Raw genomic sequence first — 21,505 nt, 5'->3', positions numbered from 1 at the left:
ANNNAGCAGNCTGAGCAAGCCAGGGGAAGCAAGCCAGTAAAGAACATCCCTCCATGGCCTCTGCATCAGCTCCTGCTTCCTGACCTGCTTGAGTTCCAGTCCTGACTTCCTTGGTGATCAACAGCAGTATGGAAATGTAAGCTGAATAAACCCTTCCCTCCCCAACTTGTTCCTTGGTCATGATGTTTAGGCAGGAGTAGAAACCCTGACTAAACCAAATTGGCACCAGCATAGTGGGGTATGTCCTGTGACAACCTGACCATGTTTTGGGGAGGACTGTGGAAGGACTTTGGAACTTTGAGCTAGAAGAACCATTGGGATGTTAAGAGCTCTGTGGGATGTTGTGTAGGAGCTTGGAAGATAATGTTGAGGACAGCACAGAAGATGGAGTCCTGGCTTGTGAAATTTCAGANGGAAGATTAAAGACTCTTTTCAGGGCCATTGCTATTTTGGATTGTGAAGAGTCTGTGGTTCTGGTTAGCTGGGGCTGAAGAATCAGCTGTGATTAACAAGATACCAGAACTACTAAATTGAAACTTTTGCATTACTAGGACTATTGATGTTGGTTAGCTGGAGCTAAGAAATTAGCCGTGATTAAGAAGGAACCAGAATCATTGAGGTGACATCTTCTGGGAAGTGTTTTATGAGAGGACAGAGGCTGTGTTCCAGTAATAGCCTAGGTTGTACCTTGTGCTGTGGCTGGACTTGGTAATGTGTAAGAGTCACCTAGGTGGTACTGGTTTTGAAGGCATGAAGGGGTCATGCAAAGCAGCTGAGGCTTGGCACTGTGAGAGGCCATGGAAGGCCATTGGTGAAGGTGCAGCCTCAGTTACAATTGATGGCCCGGGACTGAAGGGGTCATGCAAAGGAGTTGAGGCTTGGCACCATGAAGAGAGGCTATTGGTGAAGCCTGGTTACATACAGCAGAAGACAGCAATATTTTGGAGATGCCAGTACCATGAGATGACCACCAAGAACAGCAGCAGCAGTGGAGTACAGGCGGCTGGAGTCTAGAAGGCTAGGTATGTGCTACAAAGGGCAGAGCTAGAGAAGTGACCCAAGCCCTTGGAGGAGCCCAGAAGATCATGAGTCAAGGCAAGCCTAGCTTACAGTGGGCTCTGGATGAGTATAGAGTGGATTTCTGTGAAGAGAGATCAAGACCAAGGAAGAAAGAATATTAAGTAAAGCATCATATCAGTAGATCTTGGGAAATAGAAGTTTTCTGGAGCAATTTATATTGAATCATCAATAGTTACTGAAAAGAAACTCAAAGAGTGTGGGGCAGAGTAGAAGACATTATTTGGTTTGTAGGTTACAGTTTATTCTCAAGGGAAAACAAGGCAAGGAGTGAATGAAGCACAGATGGAGTTCTGCTTACTGGCTTGCTTGTTATACAACCAAGGACCATCTGCCAAGGGTGCGCTACCCACAGTCCCATCTGGTGGAAGCAGGTCCTCAACTTAGATTTCCTCATCTGTGTGTAAGTCAGTGGTCCTCAACCTGGGAGTCTCTACCCCTTTGGGATCAAAGGGCTGGTTCACAGAGTCACACATTATTAAATAGATATTTATATTACAATTCATGACAGTAACAAAATTACAATTTTGAAGTTGCAGTGAAAGTAATTTTCATTATGTAATTGGGGGTTACTACAATATAAGGAACTATATTAAAGATTTGCAGCAGGAAGATTGAAACCCACTAGTTTAACTTAAGATCATGAATTCTTATAGATATTGCTAATATTGCTAATCGTAGTAATAAAGTAAGTAATATTAAGTGAAACATTGCTAGTTTGTTTTTCCTGTAGGTTGTGCTCCGTCTCCAGGTGCTTATGATGTTAAAACTTCAGAAGCAGCTAAAGGACCAGTGTCTTTTCAGAAATCACAAAGATTTAAAAACCAAACAGGTAATATGTCCTTAAACAATGGTTAAAAGGCCCTATAAGCTGACATAAGCAATACTATTGAAAATTTAAAATGCTTTTGCACTTGAAGAGTTTCGTGCTCAGAAGTGTATCTCAATATCCTTAGTAGGGATGTTTATGAAAGAACAGAGTACGTAATGCTCTTTTCAGTTAGACTGTAAGGAGAGACGTGGAGCAAGATGGTTACAGGTAGTTTTCCTTTGAATACATTGCTTATCCATTCTATCAGAATGTTGGGACTATCAAGAAGGGTTGGAGAGCGAGCTCAGCAGTTTTAAGAACCCATACTGCTCTCGCAGAGGACCTGAGTTGGGTTAAGTGTACTCAAGTACACATAACCCGTCCACACCCCACAAACAGACAAGTATATTTATTTTAAACAATAATTTGTTCTTTTGAAGATAAAGAATATGGGGAAGGTTTTAGATCTACACCAAATAATTGTGCAAGTAATTATTTGAATTAAACAATCCAATGGAAAGTGTACCATATACTTCAATTGCTTTCTGCAGTGAGAAGTTTGGAAATTTTATTATATTTGGTTAAAACATGTAAACATCAACTGTGGTCATGTTAATGTTTTTTTTGTTTTTCGTTTTCCAGAATCTCAACAAAATCTTAACATTGAGAAAGATACGACCTTGCTTGCTTCGGCTAAAAAAGCAAAGAAGTCGGTGTCAAAGGTGAGAAACATCTGTAAGAAAATTAATATATTATTTATGTCACTGACTCTGTACCTACAAGACCTCTGATTAAAATAGCTAAGTATGTAAATCAAATGTATAAGTAAGTTGGGGCTTGAGAGTTAGCTCAATAGGAGCACTCGTTCCTCCTCAAAAGGCCTGGCTTCAGGTCCCGGGATCTGGAACTGTAGTTAAAAATCTGTCATTAATAAAATGAATAAAATATTATTCATGAAATAAGTATCATTAGAACTCTAGCAGGTGTTTCCTTCTGCCTAGGTTATTGGGGAATCTATTTGAATGTGCTCCTGGTTTACAACTACAAAGACATTTCTTTATAGAGATAGTTCCCTTGTAAGCCTTTGCAAACATGTCTTGCTTTGCATTGTTGTCACCATCGTAGTTGCCTGTGTTTGTTTTATTGTTAGCTTGTCTGATTTTTGTGGTGGGGAAGGAGAAGTATGAGAGAGAAAAATTGAAATATAAGTGACTAAAAGGTTGTTACTCAAACTGTTGAACAGTAGATTAAATTCTTCATAACAGAGTTTGTGCTGGTTATGTGAGCCTTTGATGTAGCACTTGATGTGAACACTTGAGTAGCAGAGTCCGGAGGACTTGGCTTTGCAGACTCCAAGCCCAGACTTGACTACATAGAGACCTCAAGACTAGCCTGGGTTATGTGAGACCCTTTCTCAGAAAGTTTGAAAAGAAAAAGAACAAAACAACTCCTATGGGCTGTGCAATGTTGTTTATCCAAGACTCCCTACTGTTTTTCATTAGTTCCTAAGAATATCACTTTGTTAGGAGTTGTAGAGATTAACAGATATTATCTTGCAACCAGTATACTGTTGATGTATTTGGCAGTTACTAAGGTCTCTTATTCTGTATTATAGAACTGTCCCATCCATTGTGGAGGTATCTAACATGAATGACTACAGAGTACTTGTGGCTAGTGATGACTGATTTTTATGTGACTTGACGAAATCTAGAGTCATCTAAGAGGAGGCAACTTCCATAAAATTGACCTTTAGGAAGCTATAGGGCTTTCTCTTAATTAGTGATTTATTGTGAGGGGGCTTAGTCCATTGTGGGCCATCTCAGGGCTACTGTGCCTGGGTGCTATAAGAAAGCAAGCTAAGAAAGCCATGAGGAGCAAGCCAGTAAGCATCACCCCTCTATCAGGTCTGCCTCCAAGTTCCTACCTTGCTTGAGTACCTACCCTGATTTTCTTCAATGATGGACTGATAGCAGGGAAAATAAACCCTTTCCTCCCCATACCAGACTGCTTCTGGTCATGGCGTTTCCTCACACCAAAAGTAACCCTAAGATAGTGTGTGAGCATATGTATGTGCATGCAGGCATTGCCCATGAAGGCCAGAAGACAGTGGCCAGTACCATGGAGGTGGAGTAACAGGCAGTCTTGAGCCACCCAACGTAGATGCTAAGAACCAAGCTGGGGTCCTCTAGAAAAGCACTACATATTTTTAACTGCTGAGCCATCTCTCCTGTCCTAGGAACGCAAGTTTTTGGTTCTCCCACCTTTTTTGTATGTGGTACTGGGAATCAAGCACAAAACTTAAACATGGTAGGCAACTGATTCACCACTAGAAGCAATCCTGTATTTAGGAAATTTCTAATTTTTTTAGAAAAATATGTAACTGTATTTTTTTAAATAAAATGTACATAAATATGTCTGACAGAATTTTTGGATTTAAACCAGGCAGTGGTGGCACATACCTTTAATCCCACCACTTGGGAGGCAGAGGCAGGCAGATTTCTTGAGTTCGAGGCCAACATGGTCTACAGAGTGAGTTCCAGAACAGCCGGGACTACACAGAGAAAATCTGGCTTGAATTCCCCAACCCCCCAAAAATATACATTTAATTTGATATGTGTTATAAATCTGAAATATGAATACAAATAAGAGAACTCAGTTGAATTTTTGTACTCTCCTAAGTTTATACCAATGTCATTAGAAAATTTGAAGTATGTATTTGGCATATGTTATATTTTTATTTGTTAGCAATATGTAAAGTATTTTCGTGGGAATGGATATGAATGACATGACTTGAATTTTTTGGTGAAACAATTTTAAATTTTTAAATTATAGAATTCACAAACTCATAGACTCTCTGACTATATATATATATATATATATATATATATAGAGAGAGAGAGAGAGAGAGAGAGAGTATCTATGTATAGAGTATGTATATATAAAGAGAGTGTATAGAGAGTCTATCACACATATATATATATATATAATCACTATGCCTATATTTACCAAATGATATACCTTTTCTAGTAGAAAATGCTATCAATTTTGAAGTGAATAAAGTTGGTCCTTTCTCTCAACTTAGAAACACCTAGAATAAACCTGTTCTTTTTTTGTTTTGGTTTTTGGTTTTGTTTTAAGACAGGGTTTCTTTGTATAGCCCTGGAACTCTGTAGACCAGGCTGGCCTCGAACTCAGAGATCCACCTGCCTCTGCCTCCAAGTGCTGGGATTAAAGGCATGTGCCACCACTGCCTGCCAACAAGCCTGTTCTTAATGCTGTATAAACTACATTTTCTTTCATTGTGTCAGAAAGGTTTTATACATAAGATTATGTAAAGATTGTCTTATGTAAATAAATGCCATGAAAAATCATAGGTTGTAGGGTTATAATTTCTTTTTCTTTGAATCTAATCAGGCTGGGGGGGGAGGTAAACTTTAAATGATTTTTTTTAAAAACAATTTTTTTGTTAGGTAGCATAATTATTCAAAATATGTTGCTGTCTAGTGTTAAAAGGGAAACTGAAGTTTTAGTCACAGAACTCTACGTCTATTGTAAAGGAAAAGCTATTTTTCTAATGGGCTGACATTTTGAAAACTAAAATATTCTAGGTTTTAAGAACATTTTAGCTGAGAAGTAGTGACACACACTTTTGATCTAGCACTTGAGAGGTAGAGGCAGGCAGATTTCTGTGAATTCAAGGCTGGCGTGATCTACAGAATGCTAGGACAGCCAGGGCTACCTAGAGAAACCCTGTCTCAAAACAAAACAAAACAAAAAAACACATTTTATGTCTCATAAAAATCATTTATCAAGTATTTCACCACCGTCTACAGTGTTTTAAATAGACATGAAGATGGGTGTGTTTATACTGCTCCACAGTCATATAAGCTCACAAAACACACATACATAGGAATTCTTTTTTAATTTGGAAAAGGACCAAAAATAAATAATTAAATATCAGATTGAGCTGTGATGTTTGTGGCATGTAAATTCATAGTTGTTCTTTGACTTTTAAACAGAAGGAATCTCAGAAGAATGATAAAGATGTGAAAAAATTAGAAAAAGAGGTAAGCCATACATTCAACTTACAGAAAAGTAAATGCTATATAACGAAAAGCAAATTATATAGACTCGCAGGCTAAGGTTCTGACGATTTCCTATGAGAACCTTTAGGAAATGGGTCCTTGGCGTAGGCACTGGTCCCTCTTTTCTTTAATATCGCTGGTTCTTTCTGAGGCTCCATGGCAGTGAGGCTGCTGGTGATGCTCACACATACAGCGGTGGCTTAGTGGGGCTGCTGATCACACTGCTGGGATTCCGACTGAGTATTTGCTTCAGAGTTTAGGTTGGCAAGTTTTTACCCAGACTTTTTTTTTTTTTAATGAATGTGTGGTATGCATACTTGTATGTACGCATATTCACATGTGCATGGATGTGGAAGCCAGTGTCTTCATAGGTTGCTCTTCACCTTTAAATATTGAGGTAGAATTTCTCAGAATCTTAGCTCATCATTTCAGCTTGTCTGCCCAGCCAGCTTGCTCCAGAGATGTTTTCATCCAAAGTACTGGTATTAGGAGTGGGCCATAGCACCTTAGTGGCATTTATGTGGGCCCTGGAGCTCTAAACTCACACAGTCGGGTTTCAGCAGCAAGCCCTTGCTTACTATTGACAAACGTTAGCTTCTTTGTTTTGCTGCTGTTTAACTAGTAGGAACAAAGAAGCTGTTGCCTCACGGCTGCCTATTAAATCCTGAGGTCTGCTTTCTCAAAATATTTAGCACTTCAAGCTATAGTTTGTGTCATTAGGCCTGGTGAAAACAAGAACTGTTAAAAGTTTTAAGTGACTAAATAGAGCTATCTTACACTTGTAAGTTTACGGCATTTAAAAGTCATTGTATTTTGTTAGTAGTGTTTGTGTGTGACAGTGTGTTTGTATCTCTGTGTATGTGACTATGACTGTGTCTGCGTGTATGTTTGAGACAGGTTCTCAGTATGTAGCTCCAAATGGCCTGGTGGACCAGCCTGGTTTGAAAAATCACAGACATCCACCTGCTTCTGTCTCTCAAATGCTAATCCTGCATTTATAAGGCATATCTTTAAAATGTGTCGTAAGGGAAATAGATAATTCAAGTAGCAAGTAAAATAAGAATATCTAAACACCATATCAAAATGTAGGTTTGCTAGTTTTGAGGCTTCTGGTACCACTGGGGTCAATCAAGTGTTTATCTTCTTCCAGATTCGTGTTCTTTTGCAAGAGCGAGGGACTCTGGCTAAACGGATCCAGGACATGGAATCTGAATTGGAGAAGACAGAAGCAAAACTAAATGCAGCAGTCAGAGAGAAAACATCTCTCTCTGCGAGTAATGCTTCACTGGAAAAACGGCTGACTGAATTAACCAGAGCCAACGAGCTACTAAAGTCTAAGGTACTTGAACTTCATGATGACGTCAGAATTGAATGGCTGCTAAGCACCTTCCCATTCAGGTGGTTCGGCAGGGTAAGCTGGGCTGCTTACCAGTGTAGCTGAAGCTGTTTATTCCCTTCCGCTGTAAGTGAGGAGCTCTGCCTTACACTGGGCCTGATCTCACAAACCAGAGAGCCAGTCTGCAAAGCTGAGTACTGGTCTATTTCACGGAAGCTGTAACGGTTCTGAGCAGAATGCAGTCTGGCTGTGACTGTTCAATTAACTACTTCTGTAGGAGAGTCTTACCTTTTTAATTAAAGGGGGCTTGGCATGCGCTAAACAAAAGGCAGCTATTTGTTTACATGCCTGTTATTTTTTTTTTTTAAGGTTTTATTTATTTATTATATGTAAGTACACTGTAGCTGTCTTCAGACACTCCAGAAGAGGGAGTTAGATCTTGCTATGGATGGTTATGAGCCACCATGTNGTTGCTGGGATTTGGACTCTGGACCTTCGGAAGAGCAGTCGGGTGCTCTTACCCACTGAGCCATCTCACCAGCCCCGCCTGTTATTTTTTTAACCCCTGCCACACCCCAATAAATAGACCATCAAAGAATATTACACAATTTACATTTTGAAGTCTCTTTTTTTAAAAACCCTCCCCTGAAAAAGACATGGTGTCAAATAGGAATAATACTGCACTCAGGAGCTAAGGCAGAGGGGTTTGTGGCCAGTCTATACTACATGGCAACATGTCTCAAAAAAACCAAGTTTACTCTTCTAAGAGTTTTGGGGGAATGCAGTTGGAAATAATGGAGTGAGTGTGCGCTATACATAAATTGTGTTTATATGTGACCAATGGTAGAGATAGAAGGAAGAGACAAGTAAGTCAGGGTTTGGTTGGATTCATCATTTATTCAGGGCCTGTGATGGGCTTTGATGTGGGGAGTACTTGCTCATGTAGACAGTAGAAGGTGTACTAGAGCACAAGGTGCATTCTCACCTAGAAGTCCCTGACTAGGCACCGCATCCTGCATACTTTAGATGTCCCCAGGTAGCTGAGACAAGTCTAGCCAACTTGGTTCCACAGGTCGTTGTGAGGTTTGTCTTAGACCTTACAAAGGCCTTTCTAGCATATAACAGTAAGTGACCGCTTAGGCTGTTTAAAAAATAAACCAGAAAAGCAAAAAAGAAAGGAGAGGACGGTGCTGGCACACAGTCAGTGCTGGCTGTGCTCAAGGCTCTTCTCTCTGCCACACAGTGACTCTGTCCAGTGACGGGCACAGTAGTCAGTCATTTGTTTGCTTGTTTGTTTGAGACAGAGTTTCTCTGTAGCCCTGGCTGTCCTAGAACTCACTCTGTAAACCAAACTGGCCTCAAACTCAGAGATCCACCTGACTCTGCCTCCTGCAAACTGGGATTAAAGGGGCGCACAAACACCGCCCAACTCCCTTAATTGGTTTTTAAGTAATTCTTTTTCTTCATTTTTTTTGTTTTTGTTTTGTTTGGGGGGGGGGCAATGTCTTATGAAGTCCAAGCTCACCTTGAGCTCTTGACCATTCTTGCCTCTGTCTCTCAAGCACTGAGATTGCAGGTATCTGATGCCACACCTAGCCTTAGGTAATTTTATATATATGATGGGGCAGAGTAGATATCTGATGCCACACCTAGCCTTAGGTAATTTTATATATATGATGGGCAGAGTAGATACCTGAGTTCTTATGTTTATTGTAGTTTTCTGAAGATGGTCACCAAAAGAATATGAGAGCTCTAAGCCTGGAATTGATGAAACTCAGAAATAAGAGAGAGACGAAGATGAGGGTGAGTGCTTGCCTTGGTGTGTATCCTATCTGTTGACTCCAGGGACCTAAGAATGTCTCATTTCCTAAAATAGTTCTCTGTGTTGTGCAGAGTATGGTGGTTAAACAGGAAGGCATGGAGCTGAAGCTGCAGGCCACTCAGAAGGACCTCACAGAGTCTAAGGGAAGAATAGTCCACCTGGAGGGAAAGCTGTAAGTGGCACAAAGGAAATGGTTTCTGACTGTGACAATGGCTTAATCTTTTTCCTGCTTTTAACTGTTCTCTCAATCTGTACAGATTAACAGGGTTCTTTCTCATGTTTCAATGTACATACATACTTTTAATGAGGAAATCAAATATATGAATCTCCTCATTTCATTATAGTGAAAACAGCCCAGTTTTCTGAGTTACACAGTCTGTCCTCACCTTACTGTAGCCCACCGACTTCCTGCCCCTGTCTGTATTGGAACTCATTGACGTTCTGTGCCTGTGACCAACCATCCCCAGCCATCCCCAGCTTTCCCCAGCCATCCCCAGCCATCCCCAGCCATCCTCAGCCTTCCTCAGCCATCCCCAGCCATCCTCAGCCTTCCCCAGCCATCCCCAGCCATCCCCAGCCTTCCCCGGCTATCCCCAGCTTTCCCCAGCCATCCCCAGCTTTCCCCAGCCATCCCCAGCCTTCCCCAGCCATCCCCAGCCTTCCCCAGCCTTCCCCAGCCATCCCCAGCCATCCCCAGCCATCCCCAGCCTTCCCCAGCCATCCCCAGCCATCCCCATGCTGACCTTCCCCTGCTTTCCCAGCTGCAGTAACAGTGGTCTAGGATAATCAAGTTTTTATTTTCACAGTTTTGTGCGATGGGTATGGTATTTTCTTTCGGTGCCTCCCTTATTTCATTTGACATAATGAACTCTAGTTCCATCCATGGTGTTACAAATTGCACTCTTTTTATATATGCTTAAGTGCTATTCCATTCTGTATCATTGATACATTTTCCTTATCTATTCATCTCTTGAATAGATGTCCATGGCTTCTATTACATGGCTCTTGTGTATAGTGCTGAGATTAAATATGAGACTAGCCATTATTTCTCGGTATAGTGATTTTGTTTTCTTTGCCTGTATACCCACAAATGGAATTGTTGATCTTATGGTACTTTATTTTAAATTTTTTTTTATAAAAAAAAAATCTACATTCTGTTTTCCATAACTATGCTAAATGGCTTTCCTATCACCAGTGTACAAAAATTCCTTTCCTTCCATATGCTTACCAGCACTTGTTAACTTCAGCCCTTTTATTTATTTGTTTGTGTGTATTTTGCCTGTATGTGTGCTGGTGCCCATGGGGGTCAGAAGAGAACATTGGATTCCTTGGAACTGTAGTAATAGATAGTTGTGATCCCCATGTGATGCTAAGAGTTGAGATCCTCTGTAAGAGCAATGAGAACTCTTAGCTGCTAAGCAATCTCTCTAGACTCCAAAACTCCAAAATCAGTCTACACACACACACACACACACACACACACACACACACAGAGAGACCTTTTTTGGTACAGTGATGGGAAGAGGGTTGCCTGCAAGCGTATCTGTGGACCATTTGTGGACAGTTTCCACAGAATCCAGAAAGAAACCTGTGCTGGAACTACAGCTGTTACTAGCCATCATGTGCTTGCTAGGAACTGAACCGGGCATCAGGAACAGCAGCATGTGCTCCTAACCACTGAACTATCCCTGCAACCCTAGTCCTTTTATAATCATCAGTCCTTTTTGAAAGTACATTTTTAACTGAAATAGAATTACATTATTTCCTCTCTTCAGCCCCTCCCAGGTACCCTCCTTCAAACCCTTCCTATGGACCTCCACTTTGAAATTGATAGTCTTTTTCTTTTATTATTAGTGTTAGTGTTACCCATGCACATGCTGTGTATGTGTGTGTGAGAGAGACAGAGAGTGCACACACATGCACGAACAAATGTAAATTTGTAGGCACTGATACTGTTTTCTTTTTTTGTTATTTAATAACCATTCTTTGTGAATTAATACTTTATTTTGTTTTTTTATTTGCATTTTCCTAGTAATTAATGATATTAAGCTTTTTTGTAATTTCTGAGAATATGTCCATTTATATCTATTGTCCATTTTTTAATTGGGTTGAGTTTTTGTTTTTTTTGTTTTGTTTTGTTTTTACTGTTAAGTTTTGAAAGTTCCTTACATAAAATAAGTTAAGTATTTGTCTTAGGGTTTCCATTGATGTGAAGAGACACCATGACCACCTCAACTCTTACAAAGAAAAAAATTTCATTGGGGCTGGCTTACAATTTCAGAGGTTTAGTATCATCGTGGCGGGAAGCATGGCATTGTATGGGCTGACATGGTGCTGGAGAAAGAGCTGAGAGTTCTACATCTTGATTCACAGGCAGCAAAAGGAGACTGTGTGCCACACTGGGCCTAACTTGAGCTTATAAAGCCTCAAATCCCACCTCCACAGTGACACACTTTTTCCAACAAGGCCACCCCTAATAATGCCCCTCGCTGAGGGCCAAGTATTCAAACACACAAGTCTCTGGGGGCCATTACTATTCAATCCTCCACCGTATGGAAACTGTTAGAGATACACTTCATCAACACTTTCTCCAGTTCTGTAAGTGGTCTCATCATCCAGTCACTTCTTTTGCTGTCTAGAATGTTGATGTAGTTACAATCATCCAGTTTTGCTTTTTCTGTCTGCTTTGAGGTTTTGCACACACATATACATGCACACTCCAGGATCCTGAAGCATTGCCCCTGAGTGTGTGCTAGCAGTATGATAGTTAAGTGTTAAGTACATAGTTAATTTTGAGTTGACTTTGGAAGCTGATGGGCGAAAGAGACCTACTGTCATTTTTCTGCATGAGGATTCAGTGTCACTGGCACGGTGTGTGAGGGAGGATTCTCCTGTCACCAGTGCTTGTGCTATGGGTGTTTGTTGCTTCCTTGGCTTTACACTGTTAATATATCCAGTTGTCTTTTTTCACTCTAACACAGTGCTTCCACTTCAGTAGCTTTGTAGTATATTAACTCATATAGTGGAATCGCTCTTGCATTGCTTTTTTTGCTCAAGATGTCTTTTGCTTACATGGTTTTTCATTATTTCGTATTTTCATAAAAATTATAGATTTCTTTCTTGGTTTGTGAAGAATGTCCTTGATGTCTAGTTGAGATTGCATTGAATTTATAGGCTACTATGATAATTTTACCATCTATAAATATGAAGAATTACTTATATCCTCTTAAAATTTGTATATCAATATTTTATTTTATTTTTTTTTTTAACAAAATCTCAATCATTTGATTTTTTGCCAGTAAAGACTCGGAAGCCAGAAGCTAGGGTGAAAGTTTGATAGCTCAGAGAGACAGAGAAAGCACCCATTACCCAGCTTATCTTCTTCCTCAGCCGATGAATCAAAAAGGAAGTTCTCCTTCTCTACACCATCACAAAAATCCCTTCAAACGGAATGTCCGTCCCTTCTACTTCCTGTGTGTGTCTATCCATCCTCCTGACTTCCTCTCACTCTCTATGGTTTTTCCTATGTTCACTCCCTGTCAACCTTGTTGCTTGCCCTTAACCTATGGTTGACTTAATTTAATCCTATTTACAATAAGCAGAAGGCCTCAGATTAAAGGTTGTGTTAGGGCTGAGCCATGCCAAAACTAGAAACAGGTTTTCAACAGTGTGATCAAATATCCTGCAACACTTTATCATTTTATTATAGAAAATGGATCACCTCTGTTGTGGTTTGAATGGCACATGCCCCATACACACTCCTGTTTTGAACCTGTTCCTACTTGGTCATGTTGGCAGGCTGTGGGACCTTGAGGAGGTTGTGGGGTACAGCTAGAGGAAGTAAGCCTGTGAGGGTCCTTGGAAACTTTAAAACAAAACAAAAAATTGCAAGGGATCAAGGAAAAGAGCCAGATATAATGCTGCACCTTGTCTGAGGTGAAGGCAGGAGCATCAGGGGTCACTGTGGCTACCAAGGAAGCCAGCTTCGTCTAGGATCTGTTCTGTTCATTTCTGCTCTGACTTTTTACACTTACTTTTATTAATACTGTGTTTGCTTTTCTCTGAAAGCTAGAGTTACTAAGACTTTCCTCAATACTTTGGTCATTCCTTCACTAAACCCCTGAAGTGCCAGTTAAAACCTAATCAATCTCAAACACAGGGAATGTGTTACCTTTCACACTTTCATGCATCTGCGATTAAGAACAGGGAAAGTCTTAAGATCTTTCTTCTAACATCATTATATTGAGATAGTTGTCTAAAACTATCTCAAACTGAAACCTTGGTACAGGAAGATAGGATTAATGTCCAATTATTACTTTGTTAAAAAATAACATGTAACATAATACAATGTAGCGATCATATGTTTGTAGTTCAATGGCATCATATCCATATACACTTGTGAAAACTGAAAACATTTCCACTCCTGGGAATGCTGCCTCTGTAACCTTGTAATGTTCCCCACCCCCACAGTTTTCTGTCTTTTAAATTTTTTATAGGGAAAGGTTATCACTATTCAGGGTACAAGATTTGTTCCTCATAATTCATATATACTATCATGCATACTGTAATTTTTTTCATTTTCATTGCTTAGCTTAAATTCACTATATGAGTATTTCTCTATAAATTAACTATATGAGCATTACTTGAGCTAGTTTTGGTCTCTATACTACTGAATATGACAGCTATGAACATGCTGTATGTCTTTGTGAATATGCATCTTTTATATCTCTTTAGGAGTGAGAGTCTCAAACCAGAATCATGCAAATTGGACATAAGGGCTGGGAAATAAATCACTGAACACAGTACCTGCTGAAAAAGCCAGGGAGCCTGAGTTTAGATCCCCAGTTCACGCATAGAATGTTGGGCCCAGGGAGGAAGCTGTCTATTCCTTCAGCTCTGGTGAGCAGAGACAGGTAGATGTTGGGTGTCTACTGGACAGCAAGTGAAGACCAAAACAATGAGCTCTCCATTGAGAGACCCTGTCTCTGAAAATAAAGTCAACTGCAACAGAGGAGGCCACCTGATATTGGCTTCTGGCCTCCGTAAGCACACACGTGTTTGTGTCTACCTGCATACATAAACATATCACACACAGCATTTACACATACACACCATATGCACACAGAGCAGTGCTGCTTTATAACTCTGCAGCAAAGGATGGTCTTTAGAGTTGTTCTGTATTCATAGTGTTGTATCCTGCTGGTCTATTCTCCCCTTCTAATGGTATAAAATGCTAATTTGTCATTTGTCTTTGTTCTTCCTGTTTGAAACAAGGTCCTGGGTCTCAAGTAGCCCAGGAAGTCTTCATAGTCTCTATCCTCCTGCTGCAGCCTCCCACATTGCTAGGATTTATAGACCTGAACCATACAGCCTGGCAATAGTTGAGTACTTTAATTTCTTATTAATGTTGAGTACGGTTGTGTGTATTTATAAGCCTTACATATCTTCTATTGTGAAATGTCTAGTTAAATCGTATTCGTCCCTCAACTAGACCGTCCTGAAGAGCCTAAACCACAAAAGTAACTGAATACCATCCAGCCTGGAGCAAAAGCCTCTTGGCACACGGAGTATGCTTTGGACTAGGAAGGCAACCGGGAAAGCGGCAAAACAGGATCAGTCTGATGTATAAAGCAGTTCTTGTCCTACAGATCGGGGTTGGAAAGCTTGTGTAAATAAATCGATTTTCTGTGTCAGTATGAGTTGTTAATCTGAAAAAATTCACATGAAATTGTAGGAATTTGACTTCTAGTGTTACCTTACATGACATAATAATACTGTTAAGTACTATGCATGGTTATTAATAAGTGAGCCATCTGTATTTACTCTTTCTTTTTTCTTTTTCAGTGTTTCAATAGAGAAAGAAAAGATGGATGAAAAATGTGAAACAGAAAAACTCTTAGAATACATACAAGAAATTAGGTAATATAAATAGTAGCTTTAAAATTAACTTCTGGGCTGGAGAGATGGCTCAGCAGTTAAGAGCACTGGCTGTTCTTCCAGAAGATCTATTGCATTTCTCAGCACCCACGTGGTGGCTCACAACCATCTGTAACTCCAGTGCCTGAGGGAATCTATCCAGTGCCGTCTTCTGGCCTCTGTGGGCACTGCATACATGTGGTACACAAACATACATGTAGGCAAACACTCATACACATTGAATAAACAAATAATTGAAATGAACATTTAATAAATAAAATGAACCTTACTGGTTTGCGATATGACTTTGTTGGTAGAGCATATGCCGGGCATATGGGAAGCCCTGGAATCCTTAGGTTTTTTGCACAGAGAAAACAAAAGCACCTTTTTTTTTTTTCTTTTCTTTTTTTTTTTTTATTATTATTATTTTCTTTATTTACATTTCAAATGCTATCCCGAAAGTTCCCTATACCCCCACCCCCACCCTCTCCCCCTACCCACCCACTCCCACTACTTGGCCCAGGCCTTCCCTTGTGCTGGGTCATATAAAGTTTGCAAGACCAAGGGGCCTCTCTTCCCAGTGGTGGCCGATTAGGCCGTCTTCTGCTACAAAAGCACCTTATTTTGTTGAACATGTTTTTCCTGTACCTTAAGAGAAATTTCTTCAAAATATCTTTTAATACAGCTGTGCATCTGATCAAGTGGAAAAATGCAAACTAGATATTGCCCAGTTAGAAGAAGATTTGAAAGAGAAGGATCGTGAGATTTTAAGTCTTAAGCAGTCTCTTGAGGAAAACATTACATTTTCTCAGCAAATAGAAGGCCTGACTGTTAAATGCCATCTGCTTGAAACAGAAAGAGGTACTGTGCTGTTTCTATCACTTTGCCCTGTGAAGCCTTAGACTGTCTATAAAAAAGCACATTTTCATAATTATGTACATAACAAAAATTCATGTGCTGTACTTGAGAAGTTTTATAACAGTGCAGTGTTTTCTATTTATTTTGACATTGCACGCTTTGATTGAAAATAAGGACTTGATGACTTCTTCTCTGGGTGACATTTATAATTGGTGCAAACTCAAAACTAAATATCTGTGTAGGGAATGTAATAAGGTAATGACTATAATCATCCTCCCTCTTTGGAAATGCTTTATCTGTATAGTGTGCTAAAGCACTGAAATACCATAGGAACTGGGTCCCTCAACAATAGTGAGTGATGGATGTTTCCTGCTTTCCTCTTACAGACAGTCTTGTCAGCAAGGATAGAGAAAGGGCTGAAAGTCTCAGTGCTGAGATGCAGATTCTAACAGAGAGGCTGGCTTTGGAAAGGCAAGAATATGAAAAGCTGCAACAAAAAGAATTGCAAAGCCAGTCACTTCTGCAGCAAGAGAAGGTAGCTACCTACATTTGTTTGTGTATGTCAGAAAACCCTGGAGTATAACCTTTGAATGTTTAGCCACAGATATTGGTATATGTTTGTATTAAGTAGATGAGCTATGTGTTTGTAATTATCTTAAAAAGAATGTCTAGATTGGGCATGGTGGCACACATCTTTAATCCTAGTACTCACGAGGTAGAGGCAAGTGGATCTCTCTAAGTTCAAGGCCAACGTGGTCTACAGAGTGAATTCCAGGACAGCCAGGGGTACAAAGAGAAACCCTGTTGAGAGAGAGAGAGAGAGAGAGAGAGAGAGAGAGAGAGAGAGAGAGAGAGAGAGAGAGAGAGAGAGAGAATGAATATGTGTAATAATAGGAAAAAAACAACAATTTGAAAATGCAGGTTACATAAAGAATATCTTACATATCAGTGAGAGAAAAAGCCCAATAAATAAATACAAACAAATAAACATGGTCATGGAATAGAAACAGAAAGTTCTAACAGGGCATTCAGATAACTGTAAACATGAAATGAAAGATGTCAACTATTTTCATGATTTTATGAAACTTTTACATACAGAGAATATATAGCATAGCCCTCAAAAAGTGTATGCATGTATGAAAATAAATGGGCAATACGTCTTCTAAGCCCACAGTTCCCTCTGGAAAGGAAAACTGAGATCTGGACAGGGACTAGTGAGAACTAATATCTACTTAAAATCTGGAATTTAATATTTTTTCTTGATGATTAAAGTTAAATAACTTTGAAATGTGTGTATCTTATACATTTTATGTAACATTGAGATCATAATATATTTTTACCATATCTGAATAAAGTATATTGAAGTATGTATGAAAATAGAGTATATCGAAATATATATAAAAGCCAATTGTAAAGCAGATTATAAAAAAAGGCAGTGTGATGATTTTACACTAAAAAGTGCTAGCAATTAGGTTTTCCAGTGTTAAATTATAATATATAATCTAGGGAAAGTGAATATGGTATTTGTACTTTCTGTGATTTCTGAAACTTCCTAGCTTGGTTTCCATACTTCTTTATCTGGACTTCCTTCTCGTCTCCCGGAACAGTCCTGGTGCCATGTCTAACTGTTTTGTGGAGGTCCTGGTGCCATGTCTAACTGTTTTGTTCTTACCTATCTGTATGCAGGAACTGTCTGCTCGTCTTCAGCAGCAGCTCTGCTCTTTGCAAGAGGAAATGACTTCTGAGAAGAACATCTTTAAAGAAGAGCTAAAGCTCGCCCTGGCTGAGCTGGATGTGGTCCAGCACAAGGAGGAGCAGAGTGAAAGGCTGGTTAAACAGCTGGAAGAGGAAACAAAGTCAACGGCAGAACAACTGAAGCGGCTGGACGACCTGCTGAGAGAGTTTGTATTAATGCGATCTTGTGCTTACGCAGACATGGAGATAGGAACTATTTTCTAGCTTGTTTTAGAAGTCTCATGTCACCCAAGTACATGCATGGAGGTTGGAATTATCTTACAAAGGAAGAAAGAGAAAAACTTTTAAGAATATGCATACACTCACACATATACACTCATGTATGGAAACAAGTATGGCAGTCAAACTAAAAACTGGCCTGTTACATTTTTAATCCCAGGACCCAAGAGAGTAAAGCAGAAGGAGGATGAGTTGGAGGTTAGTCTGGATTGCACAATGAGTTCAAGGCATCCTAGGCTATAATAGTGAGGCTTTGGCTCCATAAAACAAACAAAGCCCTTTTCTTTTCCTAAAGTGAAAAACATACTTATGTGATTCCTTACTACCACATTTTCTAAAAGTCGATAGATATCAGAGTTAAAGCAATTTGTTTTATATTTGAAAACATCTAGGCCTTTTAATGTTTTAAATAGCTTTCTTGAGAGAATACAAACACTCATTGGTTTTTGTGTGTGCATCCATGTACATGCACAAGCACACATATCTTCCACAAGCTGCTCATGGAAATCAGAGGACAACTTTCAGAAGTTGCTTCTCTTCCCACTATGTGGGCTCCTCAGAGTATAAGTCAGATCACCAAGGTTAACAAGTGCCTTTATTCCCTTAGCCAATCTTGCTTCAGAAGTAACAGTCTAGAGAGATGGCGCAGCGGTTAAGAGCACTGATTGTTCTTCCAAAGGTCCTGAGTTCAATTCCCAGCAACTACATGGTGGCTCACAACCATCTGTAATGAGATCTGACACCCTCTTCTGTTGCATCTGAAGACAGCTACAGTGTACTTACATATAATAGATAGATAGATAGATAGATAGATAGATAGATAGATAGATAGATAGATAGATAGATAGATAGATAGATAGAAAGAAGTGACAGTCAGAAAGCCAGTTACAGTGGCTCAGACATGTAGTACCAGCACTTCAGAGGCTGAGGCAAGAAGAGTGCAGTGAGCTTGAGGTCAGCCTGTGTTGTAGAATGGAGTGTTATCTCAAATGCAGAAATAAAACAATCAGAACTAGCTGATATACATTCAACAACATTTTCAGTAAAAGTAAAAATAAAATTAATGCCTGTTAAAACTTTCTTCTTGCCGAGTGTGGTAGCACACTCCTTAAGGCCCAGCATTTGGGAGGCAGAAACAGGCAGATCTCTTGAGTTTAAGGCCAACCTTGTCTACAGAGTGAGTTCCAGGAAAGTCAGGGCTACACAGAGAAACCCTGTGTCAAAAAAAAAAAAAAAGCAAACAGGAAAAACCAACCCCTACCAAAGCCACAACCAAACCCAAAAAACACTTTCTTCTCTAGAACTTGCATTTAATTTAAAAGTGACAATATCTATAATATATATTGGCAAGACAGGGCTTCTCTGTGTAGCCCCTGGCTGTCCTGGAACTCTAGACCAGGCTGGCCTCAAACTCAGAAATGCGCCTGCCTCTGCCTCCCAAGTGCTGGGATTAAAGGCATGCGCCACCACTGCCCGATGACAATTTTATTTTTTTTTCTTTAATTTTTATTATTTACTTTAAAAATATATTTTAGACAACCATGGTGGTACATGCCTTTAATCCTCATACTTGGGAGGCAGAGTCAGGCAAATGTCTGTGAGTTCAAGGCCTACAAAGCCAGGATTTCACAGAACTCTAACTTGGAAAATCAAAACTAAGTACATATAGCGACTTCTTGTTGGACAGGTGTATGAGGTGTGTGTGAGTACACAAGTGGGTAGAGATCAGAGGACAGAGTTTAGGCATCATTCCTCTGCCATGGTTTCAATAGCCAGACATAGGTGGTCAGGCTACACAGCAAATCCTTTTATCTGGACCTGGCAATTTGAATTTAAACTACAAGTAAGTTTATCATCTAAGTTCTTGAAATGCCATCAAGGAAACAATCTACTGTGGATGGGATATGGTCCTGTGGTGTTATTGTGTGTCACATGCCTGCCCTGCTGAGGACTTTGCTAAGTCTCCTCTGGTTTGGTTTTGGTTGGTTTGTCTGTCTGTGTGATTCCTCGAAAAAGGCACCCTGGGTCTTTGTATTCCCTGACTTTAGGGAACAGTACAAAGGTGTTATTATGGAAATTATTCTTAACTATAACATGTGGGGGAACAGGAACCCTAATAAACTGAGTAGACAACCCATTTCCTAAAGGGGGCTTGGGAGTCATTCACTCTGCCTTAAAGAGTTCTAATTATACCAAGATCTTTTACACAAGGTCTTTATTTGGTGGCTTAACTAGATAACTGTGATTCCCAGAGAAATGGTCTCGCCGCCTTCACATGCTGCTCACTGAGTGTTATGTGAGATGCTTTTTCAAGTCCTTCCTACTCTGGACATTTTAGGCTCAGATTTAAAAACAAAAACAAAAACAAAACTGAAAAATCACTCTTCTAAGGGACAAGGAAAATATTTTTATTACAAACCACTTAGTAGCGATTGTTTTTCTTTCATCTTTCTCTTTGTGCTTCTTTGTGCTTTGACTTTGATCTACTTTTTGTTTATTTGAATGTTCTCTTTGAATTGTGCAGTGTTTATTTTTAAGTTGTTGTTCTTTTTTTTTTTTTTTTTTTTTTTTTTTTTTTGAGACAGGGTTTCTCTGTGTAGCCCTGGCTGTCCTGGAACTCACTCTGAAGATGAGGGTGGCCTCGAACTCAGAAATCCACCTACCTCTGCCTCCCGAGTGCTGGGATTAAAGGCGTGCACCACCACCTCCTGGCCAGTGTTTATTTTTAATTCAAATTCTTTTAGAGATCCTTCATTAGCTTATATCTCTATCCAAACATGTTATAGAGTTTTAATATATAATATTTGAAAAAAATACTTGGGATTTGTAGTATGCATGTAGAAAAATGTATACTACATTTTATGACTTAAAACCTATTTGTTACTAAACAAAACTGTTAAAAATTTGCATTTAGGGTTAGACATCTGGGATCTTTTCACTTGTAGGCTGAGATAAGAGGGTCCTGAGTTCAAGGCCAGCTTAGACTAAGTACCAAGATCTTAGCTCAAAAAAGAAAATTAAATAATATCATTGCATATAGTATTATAACCACCTTTAAAAAGAGTTTTTGATGTGAAGTGCCTTTAGCTATGTGTAGTATCTACTGTCTCAATGCAAGGAGTGAGAGTTTACTAAGTCTCAATGCTTCTCGTTGGCATTGCATTCAGTCTGTAGATCTGACTGTTCTGTAAGACTGCCTTTACAGACTGCTGTAAAGGTTTTGATTGTTCTTTCCTCTGTATTACCTACATAATTTAGGAGACATGACAAGAAATCCAGGTGAAAATAGATACAGATGAAGCAAGTAAATAAGTTAGTAAAAGCACCACGTAAGGAGATGAAGTGATAAGTGTATGTCGTAAAACTGTACAGCAGTTACTGCACTGAGTCATATGAGACATACATATGGAGCATAGTTCTTGGTCATTACTAACATTTTCTTGTTCTTAGGAAAGAAGTTGAACTGGAGAAACATACTGCTGCTCACGCCCAAGCCGCCTTGATTGCACAAGAGAAGTATAATGACACAGTACAGAGTCTGAGAGATGTCACTGCTCAACTGGAAAGTGTGCAAGAGAAGTACAATGACACAGCACAGAGTCTGAGAGATGTCACTGCTCAACTGG

At 39.6% G+C, this 21,505-nt stretch overlaps 1 protein-coding gene across 1 annotated transcript in view; it reads left to right on the top strand.

The window, feature by feature from the left end:
- Hmmr (hyaluronan mediated motility receptor) overlaps positions 1 to 21,505 on the top strand; it is a 31,232-nt gene that overhangs the window by 2,250 nt on the left and 7,477 nt on the right. The window contains exons 2-12 of the mRNA XM_029546162.1: positions 1,811 to 1,909; positions 2,531 to 2,610; positions 5,908 to 5,955; positions 7,124 to 7,312; positions 9,026 to 9,112; positions 9,203 to 9,303; positions 14,976 to 15,050; positions 15,733 to 15,908; positions 16,292 to 16,440; positions 17,592 to 17,806; positions 21,330 to 21,503. Coding sequence (XP_029402022.1) covers positions 1,811 to 1,909; positions 2,531 to 2,610; positions 5,908 to 5,955; positions 7,124 to 7,312; positions 9,026 to 9,112; positions 9,203 to 9,303; positions 14,976 to 15,050; positions 15,733 to 15,908; positions 16,292 to 16,440; positions 17,592 to 17,806; positions 21,330 to 21,503 — 1,393 coding nt within the window. The remainder of the gene's footprint in view (positions 1 to 1,810; positions 1,910 to 2,530; positions 2,611 to 5,907; positions 5,956 to 7,123; positions 7,313 to 9,025; positions 9,113 to 9,202; positions 9,304 to 14,975; positions 15,051 to 15,732; positions 15,909 to 16,291; positions 16,441 to 17,591; positions 17,807 to 21,329; positions 21,504 to 21,505) is intronic.

This window comes from Mus pahari, chromosome 14, assembly GCF_900095145.1.
Source record: "Mus pahari chromosome 14, PAHARI_EIJ_v1.1, whole genome shotgun sequence".
Taxonomy (NCBI): Eukaryota; Metazoa; Chordata; class Mammalia; order Rodentia; family Muridae; genus Mus; species Mus pahari.
This window is presented reverse-complemented; position numbering and strand designations above follow the sequence as displayed.